The sequence below is a fragment of the Dunckerocampus dactyliophorus genome, chromosome 10, assembly GCF_027744805.1.
Source record: "Dunckerocampus dactyliophorus isolate RoL2022-P2 chromosome 10, RoL_Ddac_1.1, whole genome shotgun sequence".
NCBI lineage: Eukaryota > Metazoa > Chordata > Actinopteri > Syngnathiformes > Syngnathidae > Dunckerocampus > Dunckerocampus dactyliophorus.
The window spans coordinates 31528978-31550517 of record NC_072828.1 but is presented as its reverse complement, the minus strand read 5'-3'; the positions used below and the strand labels follow the sequence as shown (position 1 = coordinate 31550517).

The window sequence follows — 21540 nt, the reverse complement described above, 5'->3', positions numbered from 1 at the left end:
ATGTAGCTTGAATACGGGCATACGGGAATACGGGCATTCTACCCCCCTGGTGAGCATGGGGCTCCACGATATGAAATCTTCTATTGTATGTAATAATCATAATAATAATAATCATAATCATAATAATAATACATTTGTTGAGTCCAAATATTAGTTTGCTTGCCTGAAATGTTTGTCCCGTGTTATGAATGGTGAAATGAATGTCGTTACATTTTTTAATAAAAAATAATGACAGCATTTTTATTAGCTGTATTTTCATTCATTTAAAAATGACATTCATTCATTCGTTTCCTGCGCCGCTTGTCCTCACGTGGGTCGCGGGTATGCTGGAGCCTACCCCGGCTGACTTTGGGCGAGGGGCGGGGCATAATAATCACGATGGACAAATTAAAATGGCAGAATTCAGTGATCTGGAGAAAGCAGCGGTAACGGCAATACTGGCCCTGCGTGTTCTTGGTATCAGACTGATACCAAAACGTGCGGTATCGCCCATGCCAAACACAGCTCATTAGCATTAAAGCCACAGACGTTAGTGTCTAAAATGGTGTTAGTCCCCCCCCCCCAGGGCGGTGACATCATAATTGGCCGTGCGTGACGTGTGCACCTGCCACTTGTCCAGACGTTGCGGGAGACGAAAACACGAAAAGCAAACGAGAGTGCCGGCCACCGTCATGACGTGTTTATGAGTTAGGGCCACCGGGTGGCGCCACATCTAGCTAACCCCGTGACCTCATGAGTCCGTCGTACCTGAAATCATGAAAATAATCCCTCCGATCCGGGCCACGCTGGACTTGATGGCCTTGTTGTCCATAAAGCGGGTGCACTTCATCCCCACGGTGGAGACCAGCAGCGCCACGGCCGACAGGAAGATGCTGAGCAGCAGCAACGCCCTGGTGATCTGGATCTCAACTGGGAGCAGGAAAGAGTGAAGTGACTTCCCACCGCCCTTCAGCAAAGCCCATCAACATCACGCACGCTTTTTGTTTTGCTGTTTTTGCAGGGGCACTCACACGGCAGCTCCAGGACGGACTCGTGCAGTTCGCAGGTGGTCCTGTGCTCCCCGCTGCAGCTCATCCACAGGCCCTCGTAGATGCTGTGCGACTTGCCCTGGAAGTGCCTCTTCCACTCCACCATGACGGTGGCCATCATGGTGACGGCCAGACCCGTCAGTGACAGGAAGAAGCCGATGAGCTGCAGAGCCGAGTTGGCCATCACATCCAGGAAGACGACGACGCACAAAAAATAGAAAAAGATCAACGGGAGACCGCGTGGCGCTCGGAGCGAGTGGAAGACGTGCGCCGCTCTGCATCCTGTCTTTATACGCTCCATGACGTCAGCGCCTGCAGCATCGGATGGGAAGTCCTTTGCTTTATCAGATGAATGCATGAACACGACAACAGGCGTCTTTCGCAACGCTTCACTCACGTTTCATTTCTTGTTGGCCCAGGAAACTCATTTCTACTTTCAGCTGGACTCACCGGAAGATAACAACAACAGTAACAGTGACAGTGATAGTGTTATCATGTTTTCGTTGTGTAGAAGTACCACAGCGGTCATCATGTTTCTCCTGGAAAAAGAAGCAGATTCTCAGCTGCTCAACGTTGTGTCCAGCTGGATGATATTTCATGTCATCACACGTGGTGCTACTAGCATTCCTTTCGTACAATATTACCCAACACACATGAACCATGAGATTAGTAAAGATGCTCTTTGTATTATTACAACCAACATGATCACATGTCATGAAAAGGAAATGAGATTGTAATGATATCACTGATATCACAATGATATCACTGCGCTAATGATGATACTTCTAATAGAAAAACAGAACAAACTACACCGTTATTCTGCCAAGTAATAATAATAATAATAATAATGCGTATTTAAGCTGTCATTAAAATACATGTATATGTATTTCATGGATATAATAATAATAATAATAATAACGGTATTATCATGTAATATTATTCATTAATGCTACAGGATATCACCATCGCCACACGCGCACACACACACGCACACGCACACACCTAGAGTCATGTAAAAGATTGTGTGTGACTATTTGGAATCTTTGAATTGCGCGTGTTTCCGCCAACAAACATCATCATCATCATGATCATCATCATCATCATGGAAGGCTTTGCCCATATTTGGTGAAAGGGGAAGCCGGTTTGTAAACACTGAGATGGGATCAGCGTCCACCCTTTCCTGCAATAAGCTGCCGCCAAACAACAACAACAAAAACATCTTTTTCCCGCTCACCGTACTGTCAGTTTTACCGGGAAAAAATCCTTTCCGTCTCTCCGAAGTAGTTTTGTTTGCCAGTAAAAGTGTGTTTGGTGTGAGATGATTTAAGAAGAAGCACTTCCTGCGCGGTCACGTGTGCTAATAAAAGTACTGCCACCGGGAGGTGGATTTGCTCTACCGTAATTCTACAGTAGAAATATGCTTGATAGAATCACACACACTGCACCCGACGTGAAGCAGGAAGGTGCCATCTAGTGGCCACTCGAAGTACAACACCCTGCAGGCCTCCAAAAAAGAAGTCATAATGTGATCCTAATCAGTTTCATGTTTTTTTAAATAACATTTGTATTAATTTCTTTTTAAATGAATGAATATTTAAAATGACTGTAATTGCATTTTTTTATATTAATCAGTACTTAAAAGATAATGTATCATTCTTCAAGGTCAACATTTGTAATTATATTTTTATTAGTCGCATTTTCACTCATTTCTTTTTAAAAACTAATATTTAAAAATGCAATTCATTAGAAATTGCATTTATTAAAATGTAATTCAATGAATTAAATAGAAAATGTTTAAATGAAATATTTAATGTATTGAATTAGCTTAATTTAATTGCATTTGTAAATATTAATAAATAATTATGAAAATATAAATAAAAATGTAAAAACACAAAAAAATAGTTTTATGAATTAAATCGTTTTTTAAAAATGAACTGTTGAAAAATGTGGAACAGAATTTCCTGAAACATGTAATTCAAGAAGGAACATTTACTTTTCAAAGGAATGAAAATAGTTTTTACTCCTTCTGTACAAAGATAAGCACCCCCCTACAAAGAAAACATGCTTTTATTCCTAAGAAAGCAGCTGCATTGATTCAATGACTTATTGCTTTAAAAAGATATATTTAAAAAGGATTTAAGTTCATTTCTTTTTTACAATGAATAATGCTGCTTTAAAAAAATGGGGTTTGTTTTTGAAACAAACCAGGGCCTGCAAACGACCCATGCCCCCCCCCCCCCCCCCCCCCCCCCCCCCCGCCCGCCTGTTCCATGAGATCCATTGTGTGCTAACGTTACACGTTCTACGGCGTCTCCATGCGCGCCAGTCAGGTCCTGCAGGAGGTGAGACGGTGCTGCCAGTGTCAAACGTCTGGGACGCGCTGCCCCTCCCCAAAAGAAACGACGTCCTTATGCAAGCTTAAACAAAGCACCTCATAATTGCCTTGTCATGCATCCAACGTCGACTCCCTGCACATTTTGGCCGAGCTGCCGCTCCAACCAGTCGGGTATCATTCCTGCATCAGGCATGGCGTGCGCGTTCCCCCCCCGGCCAAACGTTTTTTTTTAACACCATGTGAGGACTCCCAGGGCCGTGTCTGCAACGCTACGGTTTGATCTTTTCCTGACATGTGCGAAAATGTGTGAATTCGATGCATTTCGTAGGGCTGGAGGAAGGGTGTGGCCCCCTAAACGGGTGTCTTGCCCGTCACGGAACTTTCAACTTCACATGTGCAACACTTTTTTGCAGACTTTTTCTTGACAAAAGCAAAAATATACACGACACCACAAAACACCTGCAATCACATAAACGCTGCAGGATCAAAAACAAATGCCAAAGGAAAATGCTGCAAAAAACACAACAACTGCATGAGAGAAACGCTCCATGTTTACTTTTCCTGATTTGCTATTAAGAATCTCAAGTAACGCCTCACAACTTCATGCTTCAACTTTCGCAGCTTTGCTCTCACGGGTTTTTAAAAACAAATAAATGAAGAATTCATCGCTGCAGTGTGGTTGGATACAGTATGGCCTGTTAGCACACAAATTAGATGCAAATGGAAGTAAAGTCTACATTCTTTTTGTCTAAACGGAGCATTTTCAAGCATAAAAATGGAAAAATGAAGTAAAATACAAATATAAGGCATTCAAAGACGTGATAATATGTAGTATTGTACACTGGCCACCGGGTGTCAGTCATGTTACCGTAATATTGACCCCCACTCAGCTCCCCTAGCACTGCAATGCATTTATAGCAACACACACCAGCAGGAATCTTATTTACTGTATGTCTTACTATGTCCACTATATTGGGTAATAGGAGTGTAAAGGTGACTGTAGGGGTGTTATTTCATATCTAGAGGGCTCTAATAGTGTTAAAAAGCATATTTAGAAGGTTGTAAAACCTTTTCTATTCTCTAAATAAGGAATCCTACTTGGTGGACATTCACTGAGCCCGGTCGGGTGTGGAAAGGTAGTAGTAAAATAGTAAAAAGGGGTTATTGTGGTCCTATGTTATTCTATCCTTATTACTTTTTTTAAACATGAATTCATAAACCTGATTGTAAATAATTAGTTCAATGCTGGTGAAACATACTAGCATTGTGACAGCGTTGAAAGGTATGAAAGGTATTTCTTGCATTTGAGTCATTATTAGTCCACTCTGCAGCGTGTCTGCGTGTCTTTCACTGACATTTATGGTGTTCGTGTGTTCGTGCGTGTTGTTGGTACGTCTCGGCCACCGTAGATGTGGTCCTACAAAATAGTTCCCTGACTGCCTACCGGTTTTTCCTGAAGTGGCGCCTTAGCTTTTTTTGGGGGGGGGGTTGTTTTTGATGGGACTGACATATAAAATACAAATACTGTAAATGCAGTGCATGAATTCAAGGAGATGCTTTGGTTGTCATTTTTGACTTTCTTATGATTATTGTTTGTTTTTCCATGCGTCTGGATGGACTGGAAGCCAATAAGAAGAAGAAGAAGAAAGGGGGTGTCTACCTGTCTCTCTCTCTCCAGTGGGCGTGTCGTCGTGTCTCAACACGGCGTCCTCCGCTTGATAGACAGCTCCTCTCACGCCGCACTGCCAGGTGAGACACAAATTGAAAAACACTCACCTGCAACGGACACAACCGCCACTCTCAGCCAAGGAACAGGTGAGTGCCCCTCCAAACACACACACACACACACACACACACACACACACACACACACACACACACACGTGTCGCGTAACGTCTGCGCTTGTCTCCGCAGGACGCGCCGGACGCAGCTGTTCAGTTGCCCGCGCCGCTAGAAACTTTGCCTGGGAATTTGTCAACTCAGAAATTTCAGTCATTGTTTCTGGTCGTGTGTGCAACGGGCGTCCCCGAGCGGCCGGCCCCCGTACAGGCTTTCACTGCCACGCGCAAGTAAACCAGCGCGCTCGGTCCCCCCCGCGCCCGACATGTGAAACATGGCGGGCACGGTGGCGGTGTTTCCACAGGCGGACGGCGTGCGAGCATGCGAGGTATGTTGGTGAACCAGCTCCGCTCTGCGATGATGGGCGGAACCCCTCCCTTGCTGAGGCCCGATTGATTGACAGCCAATTAAAGCGTAAGGAGTGATCAATAACCACACCCGGTGTCCATTTGACGAAGTCCTCTGTGTGTTTTTAGAAGCACTGATGCTCAGGATGTTTAGCACCCCTGCTTCCATTGCACTGGAAGCCACCATATTGTTCCACCTGATGACTCTAAAGCCACGCTTGACAGGACGTACAGAACATCATGTCATGGTTGCCAAATAAAGGCTCTGTGCGGCTCACGGTGTGCAAACGTTGTCATGCTCCTCCTTTCTGGCTTGATTGCGGTTCATCATTTGCATACGCACACAGCTGAAGGCACGCTTGGAACTGGTTTTTTCCCCCAAACTGGTTTCCCTTTCATTTCGTTGCCGGAGCGAGTGAGAGAATTACACGCACGCGAGCATGAAAGGACATGATGGAGAATGTAAAAGATGAGTCAATTCGCTAAAAACCAAAGAAACATGCAGATGGAGATTTGCTGGACGGTGTTTGGCTTCAAACGCACGCAAAAGGCCGCAGGAAAGGAAAGGGGCCTGCAGGCGAGGGTGTCCAATGTGCGGACTGGGGGTCATTTGTAGGCGCTCGTCTTCACGTAGTAGAAATTAAATTTTAAAAAAATTTAAAAAAGAGAAAAAATGTGTAATGTATGAAGAAAGAGTTGAAATACTAGCACTAGTAATAAATAATAATCGGCTATAAGCAGAGACAAGGAATACATATCATGGCTGCCCTCACTAATATACTGTATTTGTTTGACTAAATGGATGAAGAACCTGAATACGTTGTTCAGTTTGGACACCCTTACCTTCATTCATGTGTTCATCATTGCACGTATTTCTTACATGAGTGTGACACACGACAGGTTTGGGCCTTTTTATGATATTTAGGAATTTAACATTGCTTGCATTTTTCTTCTGATTATCAATGAAAATTGGTTGAAAAAAGGTTCAATTAAATATATAGAAAAAGTAAGACATGTAAACAGGGAGATTTAAATATATATTTTTTTAAAAGTATTTCCTGATACCTCCAAGAGGACAGGCGTGACTTGGCCAGGCAGGTAATAATGATATGGAGTGCATGAAAAAGTGGAAAGGACAACCTCAGGGCCAAAGCACAGCACAGCAGCAACAGAACCAATGTTGTAATAGCGGTAGAGTAAAGAGTTAGCATTAACAGACAAGTGGAAGACGCCAACTGACAAGCCTTTAAGATAAAAATAAAGCTGTCAAATGAGATAATTGGCAACCTGGCAACCACAGGACACCTGGAGGTGACCTGATCATAAGTGGAGCATTTACGCTTGTTGGGGTAATAAGCTTTATTTCCAGGACGCTTGAACACCTGCACTACAGGTTTGATTCAGGGCGCGGTACCATGACACAGCAGTTATTCATTTCCTACATCACTTATCCTGGGGGGGAACCCAGTTCAATGTAAAAACACATTACGTGCATCTCATGGGGGGGAGAACACCAGGGTATCTGATAAAAGATGACGTATGAATATTTATGATACAGCAGATTATTGTTATCATGCAGAGGCCGTGTTTTCCTGAATGAGCAACTGCTAGCGATGTACGATACCACGGATTATGTTTCCAATCCGATACACAGTAACATTCAGGCCGGTGTCATGCAGCGATATCAATCCCACCGCTGTATGCAAATTCACCGAATGTGTCTGGTCAATTTTAAAGTCATCTATTTCATATCATAGCATACGGAATGCTTATTTGAATAACTATTCACTGAAATAAATGCAGTACTTAACTGAAGTAGTCTGGATGTGCCCCGCCTCTCGCCCAAAGTCAGCTGGGATAGACTCCAGCATAACCGTGACCCTAGTGAGGATAAGCAGCATAGAAAATGGATGGATGAATTGATTTGAATGGTGAAGTGTACTGAGGTAGCAGGGGTGATTTACAATACAGCCAATTCATCCTCTCAACAGACAATGTTACCAAGTTGCAAAAAGCATCCATATTCTGACTTCAGTATCGATTTTAGAGCATGAAGAGCTGGTGTTGGAAGTATGGATCTGCACACCACAAGCAACCACAACCCTTGTTGACTTATTTAGCTTCATGTGTAGTAGTAGTAGTAGTAGCAATAGTAATATCAATAGTAGTAGTACTAGCAATAGCAATAGTAATAGTAATAGTGATAGTAGTGAGCAGTGGCAGAGCCAGAAATGTTTCATTGGGGTGTCCAGAGAGTGACCGGGGGTGAGCACCCCGTAGCTCCGCCACTGTTTCGGAAAGTCTATTAGCGCGATGAATAGCTGAGCAGGCTGCCAAAGACTTTTCAATGCATAGTTTCTGGATTCTGCTCACCATCATGGCGGCCAAACCCGCGCATGGCATAATACGGAAGTACATGCTGATCGGCACTCCTGTTGTAACTGCTGCTTAATATGTGCTGAATCACGCTTTAGAATTGAAGTCAAAGTCTACGCAGTGAGAAAACTTAACGGGAACCGACCAAAGTCATCATTGAAAACTGACCTACCACTTGAAGTCCATGCAAGACGCGCTTTTATTGACAGCTCCTTCACAAAATAGGCAGCGCTCTTCTGTTGTGTGCTGCAGTAAAATGCGTCCAAGCGGAAACCGCGTTTAGGCTGATCTATGTTCCGAACCACAGAGCCGCGTTTGTCCAGGTTGTCCCCCAGCCGTGGGGGTGGCCGGAGAGTGACCAAGAGCCACGGCCACCCCGTCGCAGTGAGACATGGCGACTGAAGCCACATCGTTCACATACCGTGGAAGCTCAATTAGATAGCATCTTTAGTATATTTTTCGATGAAGTCAAAAAGTTACGCCAAATATTTGCCTCGGTTAACGTCTTAATACACTGCGTGAGTCCAACTGTGTTCAGAATGGGTTTTTTTCTGAAATCACAACGTCCTTGATCGCTTGTGTTAATTTGCCAACACATGGAAACAGCTTAACAACGCTGTAGCTCTTTGCCACGTTACACCACAAATCTCAGAAATGTTCAAACGTGTCAACACGCGTTTTTAATTTTACATAAATAAAACAATTCTCATTGCATATAAATGACAAATGAAAGGGATAAACAAACATCCAAGGTTACTTTTACCTTCATTGAAGACTGCTGTTTCCAAAGACACACTGGGTCAGCGAGACGCCACCCGGACGCCATCTTCCTGTTTTGCCATGAGTATACAGTATTTCTTTAATTCAACAGCGTTTCTCACCTTCTTTATCAAAACGCTGCCGCTTACATCTTTCTTTGACTCCGTTTAGGTACTTTAGCAACTGCGACCAAAAGGAAAGCACACTTGACGTGAGAAACAGTACTTTAGTCACGTAGATGGAGAAGCAACAGCCAGTGCCTGGTGAATGCCGACAAGCTTTATTACAATTTCAGATGCAATAAGTCAAAGCAATCATTTCAATGTACTTAAAAATGTTGTCGTCTTCCAGCACGTGTTGATTTCATAAGATTGCATACAAGCCCTGTTTTCAAAGAAAATGACCTGCTCAATGTTTGACATGATACACTAACATACACACCCCCAGCACTGTTCGACAGCATTTCCAAACCTCTTTAGGAACTTGCCCACGAGGCGGCGCTGTCCTCAAATGAAAGTTGCAACCTCTCCCGTACACAAGTGCTTGGAAAATGACACATATGGCACATGATACAAACAAACACCACCTTGGGGGAAGAGGGGGCTCACAGAGGAGCTAGCAGAGTCTACAGAATTCACTTGAAAACCAACTGACGGACTTCATTTCTCACAGCACGCTGGCCTTATTCAATATGAACAGAACATGACATGACCACCACGCGGTAAAAACAGAAAAATAGCTCCCTTTCAGCACCTATGTGTCGTTTCAGCTTCAACTGTGCTTTTATTGTGTGCCGGCAGGATGTTAACACAATAAAGCATGGAAATAAAAAAAAGAATAATAAGAAAAAAAATTAAGGAAAATGTCTTTTTTTTTTTTTTTTATACAGTCATACATATGAGATGTTTTTCTCCCCTTTTGGATGATTTGGAAAAAAAATATTTACAAAACAAAAGCAACAATATAAAATGGTAATAGTTATAAGTGATGCATGCATGGGGAAGAAAAGAAGGGTACGGTATGTAAAAAGAAGGGTATGGTATGTACTGGATGTACTGCTGGGCGCTACGCTAGCTACGCTATGTCAGTTAGCACATTGTTTTACATCAGGGGTGTCCAAACTTTTTCCAGCGAGGGCCACATTGTGAAAAATGAAAGGATGCAACTTTGCCACTTTGACATTTTGTAGCTAAGAAGTTATACAGATTTCAAGAAAAACATGCATCTCAACCCCCCCCCCCTTTGCTCTGCCCCCCACCCATTTTTGTTTTTTACATTTTCCAAATATTTAAACATTCCTCTTAATCTTCCTAAATTTTATTCTCGTCATTTTGACTTTATTCCCATACTACTACTCCCCCCTCCCACAACTCCTTAAACAAATTACAACTTCATTTTGTATATTTTTTGTTTCTCACAATATTACAACAAAATAAAAATAACAGATTCTTTCTTTAATATTTCAATTCTATGCTCATAGAATGACATTTTTCCTGATATTACAATTTCATCTTGTGACTGTGACTTTTTTCGTCAATAGAATACCATTTTTTGTTGTAATATTTTGACTTTACTCTCAAAATCACAGCTGTTTTTCACCATCTGTTTTTTTTTTTAAATTTTCCAACTCTTTCAACTTTCTTGTAAATTTTATTCTTGTAATATTTTGACTTTTTTCTCAGATTATTATAACTTTTTCACAACTTAATTTTCCAAAAATTACAATTGTTTGTTTCTCATATTATAAATTTAAACTGACATATTTTTTCTTGAATACTCGATGCTGCTAAAACTACGTTATTTTTCCTCATAATATTACAGTATTTTCTGGAACTACAACTCCCCCCCCCCCACCTTTTTTCCTCTTAATATTTTGACTTTATTCTTGTAAAATTACTGAGTTTTAAATTTTGGCTGCTGTTTTTTTTTCTTCCCGTTGTTCATTTCTATTTTTAGAATGTGCTGCAGGCCAATACAACAGCAACAACAACAAAAAAGCGCGGAAGGCACTTTGGACACCCCTGATTTGGAAATTCGATGTGGTTTTCAGGAAGCATGCACACAGAAACAGCAAGTCCCACAGAGAACATCATCCGTCCGAAAACCCCCCAAAATGCCCGCTGATGTCCAAGCGACAGAGCGTGGCCTCGTTGCGTTGCATGGTGATTTGAAGCTACCATGGAGAACAGGTGGACAAAGCAGCTGCCAAATATTGAGGCCACGCTGGACTAAACAGGCACATCCCATCACAAGAGGGGGTAAAAAGATGGCGCTTGCGTGGGTCAGAGGCCTTGAGCCCTTGTGACTGGCACATGGCGATCGCGGTGGACGGAGCCTCGAGCTTGACCGCGACGTGGAACGAGGCTGCTTTGCTGTCAGGTAGAAGAATCTATATTGACAAAATGAAAATACAGTACACCCCCGCCTGGTTGCCATTTGCACCCCTAAATAGTAAATGACTAAGACAAAGTGGTTTGATGGCGCCATGTCACAAGTCGATTGACTCAACATTTTCCAGCAGGAAGATGTTTTGTACCTACAATACTGCATGCCTGTGATTGTTTCCTCATGTGTACGCGTGAAATGAAAAGCTGTTTGTTCATTGTGACATGCATATCATATGCTTTAGAGCAGGGGTCTCCAATGTTCACCTTTACATCACTCGTATGGGGGCCTACACTGAAACATATGTTTTTGCACGCCCCACTTTATGTATGATTTGCTTTTTGTTGGAAATTTTCACCAAAATTTTGCTTGTTTTTGGCACAACACTGCGCTTGTCTTGGCATTGTGCCAAAGAAAGTTGCCAGTGGACGAACACTAATGAATTCCATCTCCTTTGTCGTGGTTAATTAGTTTTGTGATGACAATGACAAAAAAGGCCTCTCATGGTGGGGATGTGCTGTATTAAAAAGAAATAGCAAAAGGAGTGTGGTTGCAGCACACTCAGACTCTCTTTGTTCACTCTGCATGGGAGGATAATGAAGTAGCACAGAAAACAAACTTCCATTGCCAGCTGGTTAAGATTGTCCCAAGGCTTTTGGTCAACAGAGTGGGACTGGTCCAAGACAAGAAGGATAAATAAGGGCAGAGACAAGATGACGACTGGCAGCCTGTCTGGAGCCTGAGTCACCGCTTGTAATAGGCACCTGTTAACACAGGACACATCCATCAGGACACAACAGCAACTTCTCCCACTTCACTTTAGTTTATGTTGTTGTTGTTGGTTTGTTTCAAAGTTTTATGACATCTGGCATCGCTGCTCCTTCTGGCTGCTGTCTTCCTTTTAACGACGGCGAGTACAGAGCAGCTTGATTAAAGTGAGTACTGCGGTAGACGATTCGATACGCATCTAAGGGTTAAAACATCATTCAAAAATGAAACAATTCGATACAGTGTAGAAATGATATGAATCCTACATTGTAATATACAGAAGCCAATTGTATCAAAGTGCCATTCTTACAGTATTTTCAAATGTGTGTGTAAAAGAGCACATCACCTGCAGGAAACAAACAAAAAAAAAATTTGTAAACTACATAAAATTTTATGTAAATGGATATACATTTCGGAAAAAGAGCCATTATTTTATTCAAAAAATAACATACAGTTAGAAATCCCACAGTTTTTGCATGTTTAATGCGAGCAGAGACTTGTCCCACTTTGTTGGACGGTCCTTGAACACACCATGTAACTTTGTCCCACGCTGTAAAGATAGACTATTATAACATTATAGTATTTTTACCATTTTTCTTTCACATTTGCTCCAAAATGCTGATACTATTGTATGTGGGAATGCATAAAAGGTAAGATTTGATGACCTTATTGGGTGCTAATGTGTATATTTGTTGTCTGAAATACAAAGTCCAGGCTGGTACTGGTGGACAGTGGCTCTGTATTCATTTTGTGCTTTTAATTTGATGATGTTTGTTTTACATAATAAATAATAAATAAGATCCGTTAGATACTTGTTGCGAGAGTGATCTGCCAGGGCATTGAAGCTAAACTTCCCAATGAAAATACTCTTTTCTTTCTCCTTTTCTGCTCAATATTTGTTCCCGCTTGTGGCACCACATCCACCGCTGCGTTTCCTCAAACTACGGTGTGGGCCGGGGGTCAAACAAGATGTGCGCACGTTAATCGCACGTCAAAAAAAATGCAGTTAAAGTAAATTTCCATTGACTATGCCAGCCCTGGTTTTGGTGTGATATTTTATATTCTTATCTATCTGAGCTGCGGTGGTCATTTTGTTGATTGCCTTGACTACAATGACAATGAAGTTGTCAAACACATGCAAATCTTTCTTCCAGTGGCTAAAAATGAAAAAAACAAAACAAAAAAAAACCAGACCCAACAACAACAACAATGAAATTGGTGCATTTTGTTAGGTTCTATGGTAGAATCCAGGATAATAAAGTAATCCCTCATTTATTACGGTTCGTTGGTTACAGAGCCAACCGAGATCATAGGACTCAAGCGCTCGTAGATTTTGTCTGACATGACAAAGAACCTCTGTGGCCAGTCTACGGCTCAAAAATCAGCACGTCATACGCACGGCCTTCGGGTGTTTTATTTGCACGTAGACCAGCTGTAGGAGCCCGTACAACCGCTAGTGGCCGAGGCTTAAGCGTGCAATTTTTAGTAATAACAACATGGAGGACCAGGACTTGCATCGGTCCACATAGATGGGTTGTACACATGAACCGGTATTGTACTGAACACCCGACACAATACCCGCCAACGTCCACATCTGGCTAGATGGTAATCATCACCAAAATCCACTGATTGTCAAACCATGTGACAGAAGTAGTGGTTCGTCTGTGTAGGCTCTCAGTTGTGCAGGAGTTGTCCATCGAGGAAAAGGCTTCTTGAGACGTCATCTGTACTTCTGTGAAGAAGGTGTCGGACGTTTCGCTCCTCATCCAAAGAGCTTCGTCAGCGAACTAACAAGTGCTGGTAGCCTAGGCCTTAAATACAGTAAGAGTAGGCGGAATTCTAGTGGTCCTCAATCAGCAGTACATCTACATCTTAAAGCTAGCAATCACTCTTTTGAGGACAGCGAGGTAAAGATTTTGGCCAAAGAAAACAGATGGTTTGAAAGAGGAGTAAAGGAAGCTATTTTTGTCAAACAACAGAACCCATCATTGAATCAGAATGGTGGTTTGAGGTTTAATTTGGACCCTGTGTTCAGCAGGTTACTGAGACCAAAACCCACAGCTCTTAGTCTTGCAAATGAGGTGAAGCCAGGGCCGAGCCAGAACAATAGATGCTAACGAGCCAGTATCAGAGTCGTTCATACCCAATTCAGGGAGCGACACTTCCCTTTTATCGGAGGTGTTAATAGCAGGATAGAATTATACCACTACTCCGCGCAGGCTTAGTGTAAGGAACCAATAGTAGGAGGGTGTTGGCACACAAATTCCGCCCACTCTTACTGTATTTAAGGCCTAGGCTACCAGCACTTATTAGTTCGCTGACGAAGCTCTTCGGATGAGGAGCAAAACATCGGACACCTTCTTCACAGAAGTACAGATGACGTCTCAAGAAGCCTTTTCCTCGAGAAGTAGTGGTTGTCATTTAAAAGGTGTAGCACACAGAACCAATGATAACCAAACTTGACCATTTGTGTTGTGCTTCGGCGGCAAAAGTCCGTCTGGGTTTGACTTGCATGAGTGCTGTGTCAGTACACCTCCCAACATGCTCGGAAGAGGCGGGTAAGGACCCAGCACCTTCACCGTAGAGGTTCCAATGTGTGGAGCAGCTTGCGTGTTGTACCTTTGTACGCGGCCTCAGGCCTGGTGGGTGCCCGTTGGGGAGCACCATAGTCAGCGTAGCCGTAACCCGGGTTCACGTTCTCGTACTCGTGGGAGCGAGGCTGTGGAGGCCTGAGGCAAAACAAAAATACACACAATAAAAGAAGAAAATGAGTGCTGCTGGAGCTGTGGGCCATTACCTGGAAGGCTTGTGGTGGTTCCTGTGCCTCTGGTGGTCGTAGTCATCTCGTGTTCGAGGTCGGACGACATCCTCCGAATGTGGCTGGGGAAAAAAGTCGTTAGCACTGTGGTGGTAATGTGCACTCTCCAGCCACATCCAATATTAGAGCTGTTTTTCAAATCTACCCTGTGGTCTCCCTCTGGTCGCCTCCTTTCCATGGCCAAGCGCTCCCTCTCCTTCTCCTCCCGGTCCCGCTCCTTCTCCTTCTCCCGTTCTCGATGTTTCCTGTACTCCTTCTTTTCTTGATCCATCAGCAGTCGGGCGATCTCCTGCCAAAGTGGAACGACTTGGATGTACTTTCAGATGTGGAATGACCCCCCCCCCACACACACACTTTTATAGGTAGACAGTGCTTCATGTGCAGAACTAAATGACCCTCACAAAATAGAATACATGTTGGCAGAACAATGCCTATGGACCTATTGGGAGAGGTTGATACCACAGATATCTTTTGAGTTGATATGAAACGATGGATGAAAGGATACAACTTTAATATTTTGTAAAGCAAGATTTAGATATGCTGTTAAGTAAAAAAACAGCATCTCAGCTTTGTGACAAAGGGTATTTTTATGAACTCTGCTCTTTTTTCCCCATTATTTTTTTATTTTAAATATTTCAGCTTTCTTCTTAAATTTTTTGTTTTGCAAATTCTTATATTTTGACTTTATTCCTATATTATCTTTTCCCTACCAAATTTTCCAAAACGTTCAACCTGATTTTTCTTGAATATTTCAAGTCTACGCTGCTAAAATGACATTATTTTCCCTCATATTGAGTTCATTCTCATTACATTTGAATTTTTTCTCATTAGAATACAAGTTTTCTCTTGATATTTTGACATTATTCTCGTAAAATTACGAGCATTTTTAAAATTTCTGCTCTGTTGAATTGTTTTTTTTTTTCTTTACTTTTTCAACTTTCTTCTTGTAAATTGCTTCTAGTAAGTAGGCCATCACTTTTAGATTTCATTTCCATAATATTAATTCCTTCTTCCTCTCACTAACTTTCCAAAAATTACAAGTTATCTTGCTTTGATTGCCAAATTATGACTCCAAAAATGAAACATGTTTTCTTTCATTTTTCCAATCTATACTACTAAATGACATGATTTTTCCTCACAGTATTACGAGTTTATCTTCGTGAAAAATTAGAAATCAACTTATTTCTCTTATTTTGACTCTCATATTTTTTCATTTCTGTTTTTTCTTTCTTTCTTTCTTTTTGTTTTTTTTTAAAACAATTTAAACTTTCTTCTTATATATTTTCCATCCATCGTCAATAGGGTTGTGGGTATGCTGGAGCCTATCCCAGCTGACTTGGGGTGAGAGGCGGGGTACACCCTGGACTGGTGGCAGCCAATGGCGGGGCACGTACCGTATAGACCAGGGGTCACCAACGTGGTGCCCGCGGGCACCAGGTAGTCCCCCACGACCACATGAGGTGCCCGCAAGCCTGCTTTTCATTCAGGTGTTCAGTTAATAATGAAAGACCAGTAGAAAGAAAAGCATTCTGAAATACAAAATGTGAGTTGTGGACACCAGCATTTTGTTCATGTTCTGGTAAAACAAGCATATTCGCTTTGTTTGGGTTTAAAATAAGCTCTGAAAATAAAAGTTACAAAATGAGTAGCTCTTGGCCATTTTCATTTTGTAAAAGTAGCTCTCACAAGGACAAACCTTGGTGACCCCTGGTATAGACAAACAACCATTCACACTCACATTCATACCTATGGACTTTCTTCTTATATATTTTGTTTCTCATAATGATGACTTTTTGATATTTTGACTTTATTCTCATAACATAACTTTTTCTGCAACGTAATTTTCCCAAAATTACAACTAAAATGACTTCTTTTCATCATATTATGATGTTATTCTTGTTTAGTCAGCTGGGATAGGCTCCAGCATGCCCCCACGACCCTAATGAGGAGAAGTGGCATAGAAAATGGATGGATGGATTATGCTGTTCTTCTTGTTTAATAGTCTTGTTAAATGATGTTTCACCCGTGCACTACAGGAATCCTGGATAACAGCAGAAGGTCGCCTCACCTCATCTTGTGCAACTTGGGCTGCACGCACGTGGCTCTTGCTTGCCTGGAACAGAAAAAAAAATATTTCAAAAGTCACCTTCCACAAGACGTACGCTTGGCAAGATTGTTTGTTTCTCCTGATCCAAAATGGGTACAATGTCAACATGACCGTGACTCTCATGGCGTTTAAAAGGTGGCACAACGAAGCCCACAGAGGGCTCAAAGAGGCCGAGGCAATGCGTCATATCACGCATAAACATGACAAATTGTAGTAAAACGTGTCAGTCGCTGGATCTTTGGCTGATGATGTCATTGTTCATTAGCTGCGGCACATGCCTGCACAGGAGACACTTTAATGGCAATGCTTGGCAGTTTCATGGGAATGATTCATCCTCCAGTAAAACACTGCATTGCCAGTGTGAGCATACCGTGCTTCTACATATACACACGTGCAATACTTCTATTCAGACATATATAGTACATATACTGCACATACACACCTTCACCTCCTCCTCCTGCAGCCATCTGGCCACCTCCATGTCTTTCAGCTCCTGCTGGCGTAGGTCCAGCTTCGTCAGGCCCTTTGTGGCCTCATTGAGTCCGTACTCTTCTATGACTGCTCCACTCCCTTTCTGCACAATGCGACCTGTTTGTCAACACATTTGATTACTGACAAACAAAAGAAAAGAAAATGCTGCTGGACGTAACAGGAAGCATTTGATTTTCCTAACAATCATCAGTAAATGATTTCCTTTCAGTTGGAGTTGTTTGTAAAAGTACCTTCAAGGGCTGCATGGGTGTGAGCATTTCCATTGTCATACTTTGGAGCACTTTTGGGATTAGATGGTGAAATTGCAAGTTCCCCAGCAGGCCTGAGGCCCTTTTAGCAAATCAGAAGTCTTGTACTCCTACCAGAGGTTTCTCAGGGCTTTCAATCGATGGCAACTGGATATTTCAGGTTGGCTCAGAAGATGTTTCTCCTCTCATTCGAGCAGGCTTCATCAGTTCATGCTCAAAGACTAGATAACTGTCCTATCTAGTCAGACTAGGGCTGCCCTACCTAGTCTTTGAGCCTAGCCATCCTATCTAGTAAGGCTAGGGCTGTTCTACTACCTAGTATTTGAGTATGAACTAATGAAGCCTACTTGGATGACCTGTCCTATCTAGTCAGACTGGAGCTGCCCTACCTGGTCTTTGAGCCTAGCTGTCCTACCAAGTCTTTGAGCATGAACTGATGGAGCCTGTTTAGAAACAGCCCTACCAAGTCTTTGAGCATAAAGTGACAAAGCCTGATCGGATGAACTGTCCTATCTAGTCAGACTACAGCTGTCCAACCTAGTCTTTGAGCATGAAGTGACGAAGCCTGCTCGGATGAACTGTCCTAGTGTATGTAGCTAGACTAGCACTGCCCTAGTCTTTGTTTTTGAGCCTAGTTGACCTATCGAGTCAGATTAGAGCTGTCCTACCTAGTCCCTGAGCATGAACTGATGAAGCATACTCAGGACTGTCCTATCTAATCAGACTACAGCTGTCCTACTGTACCTAGTCTGTGAGAATGAAGTGATGGAGCCTGCTTGGATGCACTGTCCTATCCAGTCAGACAAGCTGCCCTACCTAGTCTTTGAGCAAAGCTGTCCAATCTAGTCAGACTAGAGCTGTCCTACCTAGTTTTTGAGCATGAACTGATGAAGCCTGCTCGGATGAGTGCCAAAACGTTTAAGACAACCAGAACCGTCCAATTACGATGGATTCAATGCCCTGCGAATACAGCACATTAGAGGATTAGAGCAGACATTTCAGTCAATAACCTAGCTTCACCAAGCAGGCATGTCTTAGCAGTGTTAACATGGTCACAGCAAAAGGGAGAAAACGCCACAGCAGAGAAGAAGCGACAGCAATCACTGGAAGCCATCAGATCACAAAGATGACAATTTGTTTTTGTCCCACAAGTCAGCAAGTTCATCGTGGATTATAAAGTTGCGGCCACCACCTGAGATTTCCAAAGCAAAACGCAACCACAGCACACAAACCTCCACAGAGTCCAGACGGAGGCTCAGGGTGGTACCTGTTTCTCCGTTGGAGGGGGTACGACTGCTGGAAGCCTCCCCTTGTCGAAGGTCCCTGCTGTCAACTTCGTTGATCCTGGGCTCCTCGAACACGTCGTCATAGAGAACCCTCTGGCGACCCCTGGCCCTCCTCACGTCATCCTCTTCCTCCTCTCGGGACACCCTGCCCCGCCTCGGCTCAGAGAATTCTCCGTCAAGTGTCCTTTCCCTGCTCCTCGCCCTCGTTCGTTGTCCATCCTTGCCTTTGTGTCTTTGCCCGTCTCTCGCTTCAAGCTTCTCCTCGCTATGGCCTCCATCTCTGAAGCCTTCCCTGTCTCTTCCTCCTCTTGCCATTCTCATGTCCTGGTCCCTTTCTGTCCTTTCCTGTTTTCTCGTATAATGGTCCCGCTCTGGGTCCCTGCCCCAGTCTCTGTCATGTCTTCTGTCCCTCTCTCTCTCCCAGCCCTTGTCTCTCTCCTTGGGATCATGCGTCGATCGGGCTGGCCTCTCTTTACGTCTCACCGCCCTCTTGGGGTCCTCTCCTTGTATGTCCTGTGCTATGCTGGACTCTGCTGGCTCATAATCTGGGTACCTGTCTCCACGCCTGCCTTTGGGGGACAGCAGGTGATCTGGATATGGATCTGCATACCTGCTTCGCCCTCCTTCTGCCCCCAGGGAGTGTTCAGGGTATCTGGAGCTGCGCGGTGATGCCGGGTCATGTTTCGGGTACCTGCTCCTTTGTGGCTCGATTGAATTATAATCTGGCGAGTGATCACGTTGGGAGCTCACCGGAGCATATGCATTGTAGCGGCCTGGGGAACTAGAGGCGGGGGGCGCGGGCTTGTCCAAGTCAAGAGGCTGTCTTGCAGCTGAACGGGGCAGAGATGAAGGGGAGGCTGATGATGGCGGACGGGAGCATGGAGATGTTCAAAGTAACAACAAAGACAAACAATGAACTCGGATGGTTAGTAGGTTAGTAATGACAACTTCATGCTTGCAAATGGAAAGTGGACAAAAACGCCCAAAAGGTGGTTAATAACCTAAAATGTTAGAGGGGATGACGCCCTTGTCACAAATGTGCACACAGCTTCAATAAGGAGCAAAGTTGAACTGATGTGATGATGGGAGGTCACCTGTGTGAAGGAGAGCAAATGAGGAAAGGAGGAACAGGACATTGCTGACTGAAGAAAATGAACACTGCAGGCATTAAGTGGCTGTGACTTGCAGAGCAACAGATCCAAAGTGGCTTAAGAGCTCTCTCCCGCCCCCGTTTTTAAGCGCTCGTTATTCTTCCCACTTGGTTGTCTGACAAGCGCAGACGGAGTCCAACCACATGCTGGGTTGTGTGCTTCACTGATCCCCTGGATTAAAGATTAAAAATAGGCCGCTCGCTTCCTGTGACAAGCTCCATAATGACTCTTAAGTGCCTTTCAGTACTGCACAAAACACCAGCCCATTTCTGGGCATGACAATGTAAACTGTTTCAAAAAGGGGGAGGACTCAGGCTTTACTGTTCAAGTCGGATGCAAAAAAACGTTTACTCCAGTGGAACCTTGGTTAGCGTGCGCCCCAGTTAGCCTGTTTTGCGGTCAACGTCCAAAAAGTACACCGAAATTTTGCCCCCGTTTGCATACAATCTCTGGTTAGGGTGCAATTGTTATTATCACAAAACGTGATACGCACCACCCATTTTGACTAATAATCGGCCATATTCATTCACAAAGCAGCATGATTTATTAATATATGTTTTAAAAAGCATGATTGAGTGAAGCCGCAAAATCCGAACAGCAAAGTGGCGTGGTACACCTGCACGTGGGAGTGGAAAGCCAAGTCAGCTCTGTCGCCCGTCTATGATGTCATCAGCGGTTGGCTCTGTAGTTTTTTGCAATGGCACTGATCCTTCCTCCAGAGGCCTCATCTATAAAAATGCCTGTGCGATTCTGACTAAAAGTCTTGTACGCCACAAACCCAAAAAAATTCAGTGATAAAAGGTGTCATCCGTGTGGTTTATTGATTCCACCTTGAGTGGAAGTGTGCGTACGCAACTCCGCCTCAAGTCATGCCCTTTCCATGCCTCCACTTATCAGGTCAATGCAAAGTGACTCATGAATGTCGTATTGTTACCATGGGCGCGGTCATTCGGAATCACGGCTGCTGGGAAGACGACAAAGAAGCAGACTTTCACGGAAATACTGGAAAAAGGACACAGCAGTGGTATAACCAATAAAACCAAGATGTAGGGACATCACGTCCGCTGTCATCGGTGTGAATGGAACAGGGCAAACTGAAAAGAGGGTGCGGATATCAAGGCAGGCATTTCCATTTGTAGTCAGCATGTGTCTACGGATTTGACATCAAGATAAGCCTAGCAAAATCTGGATGGAAAGAGTCAAAGTGAGGATGAAGGTACAGTCGTTCCTCGCAATATTGCGATTGTCAGAAATGAATTCATGATCACCCTTTCATGATAGACTATGGTCTATTATTCGTCAAAACATTACAATGCAAGTGATGTGTACTACACTGGCCACTAGGGAGCAGTAATGTTACATGGATGACACACCCATCCTTATTACATTAACCTACCTTGCACTCCATGTAGCCAGCCATGCATGCAGAGAGAAAAAAGCGTACTCATCACACTCCGTGTGGAAGTGGTAAGGTTGTGGCTTCTTACTTTGTCTTCTTCCCCACTCTGTTTGAAACCATTTCTTAAGTTTAAAAGAAATACATTTGAGGCTAACTGGTTAGCTCGCTAGCTTGCTAACTGGCAGCCATCTAGAGTCCCTG

The 21540-nt window shown here is 43.4% G+C and overlaps 2 protein-coding genes and 1 long non-coding RNA gene across 9 annotated transcripts in view; 1 reads left to right on the top strand and 2 right to left on the bottom strand.

The window, feature by feature from the left end:
• Window positions 1-8351, bottom strand: part of LOC129188509 (claudin-1-like) — a 15808-nt gene extending 7457 nt beyond the window's left edge. The window contains exons 1-5 of one of the 4 annotated variants that reach the window (XM_054789151.1): window positions 8095-8351; window positions 7362-7431; window positions 5024-5105; window positions 1011-1340; window positions 748-909 (exon numbers count right to left, since the gene is read on the bottom strand). In XM_054789151.1, the coding sequence (XP_054645126.1) occupies window positions 748-909; window positions 1011-1340; window positions 5024-5105; window positions 7362-7431; window positions 8095-8336 (886 nt within the window). In that variant the 5' untranslated portion in view covers window positions 8337-8351. Of the gene's footprint in view, window positions 1-747; window positions 910-1010; window positions 1341-1425; window positions 1573-5023; window positions 5641-7361; window positions 7432-8094 lie in introns of those variants that run through there. The other 3 variants (XM_054789152.1, XM_054789153.1, XM_054789154.1) reach the window with 3 other exon arrangements.
• Window positions 5108-9571, top strand: LOC129188510 (uncharacterized). 2 transcript variants are annotated; one of them, XR_008572656.1, is made up of 3 exons: window positions 5108-5178; window positions 5279-5617; window positions 5680-9571. It is a non-coding gene; the product is annotated as an uncharacterized LOC129188510 (long non-coding RNA). The 2 variants fall into 2 exon arrangements; XR_008572655.1 differs by having other exon boundaries at window positions 5279-9571.
• Window positions 8945-21540, bottom strand: part of ccdc50a (coiled-coil domain containing 50a) — a 27027-nt gene continuing 14431 nt past the window's right edge. The window contains exons 6-12 of one of the 3 annotated variants that reach the window (XM_054789148.1): window positions 18771-19646; window positions 17206-17351; window positions 16725-16769; window positions 14802-14945; window positions 14636-14718; window positions 14458-14567; window positions 8945-11834 (exon numbers count right to left, since the gene is read on the bottom strand). In XM_054789148.1, coding sequence (XP_054645123.1) covers window positions 11815-11834; window positions 14458-14567; window positions 14636-14718; window positions 14802-14945; window positions 16725-16769; window positions 17206-17351; window positions 18771-19646 — 1424 coding nt within the window. In that variant the 3' untranslated portion in view covers window positions 8945-11814. The remainder of the gene's footprint in view (window positions 11835-14457; window positions 14568-14635; window positions 14719-14801; window positions 14946-16724; window positions 16770-17205; window positions 17352-18770; window positions 19647-21540) is intronic. The other 2 variants (XM_054789149.1, XM_054789150.1) reach the window with 2 other exon arrangements.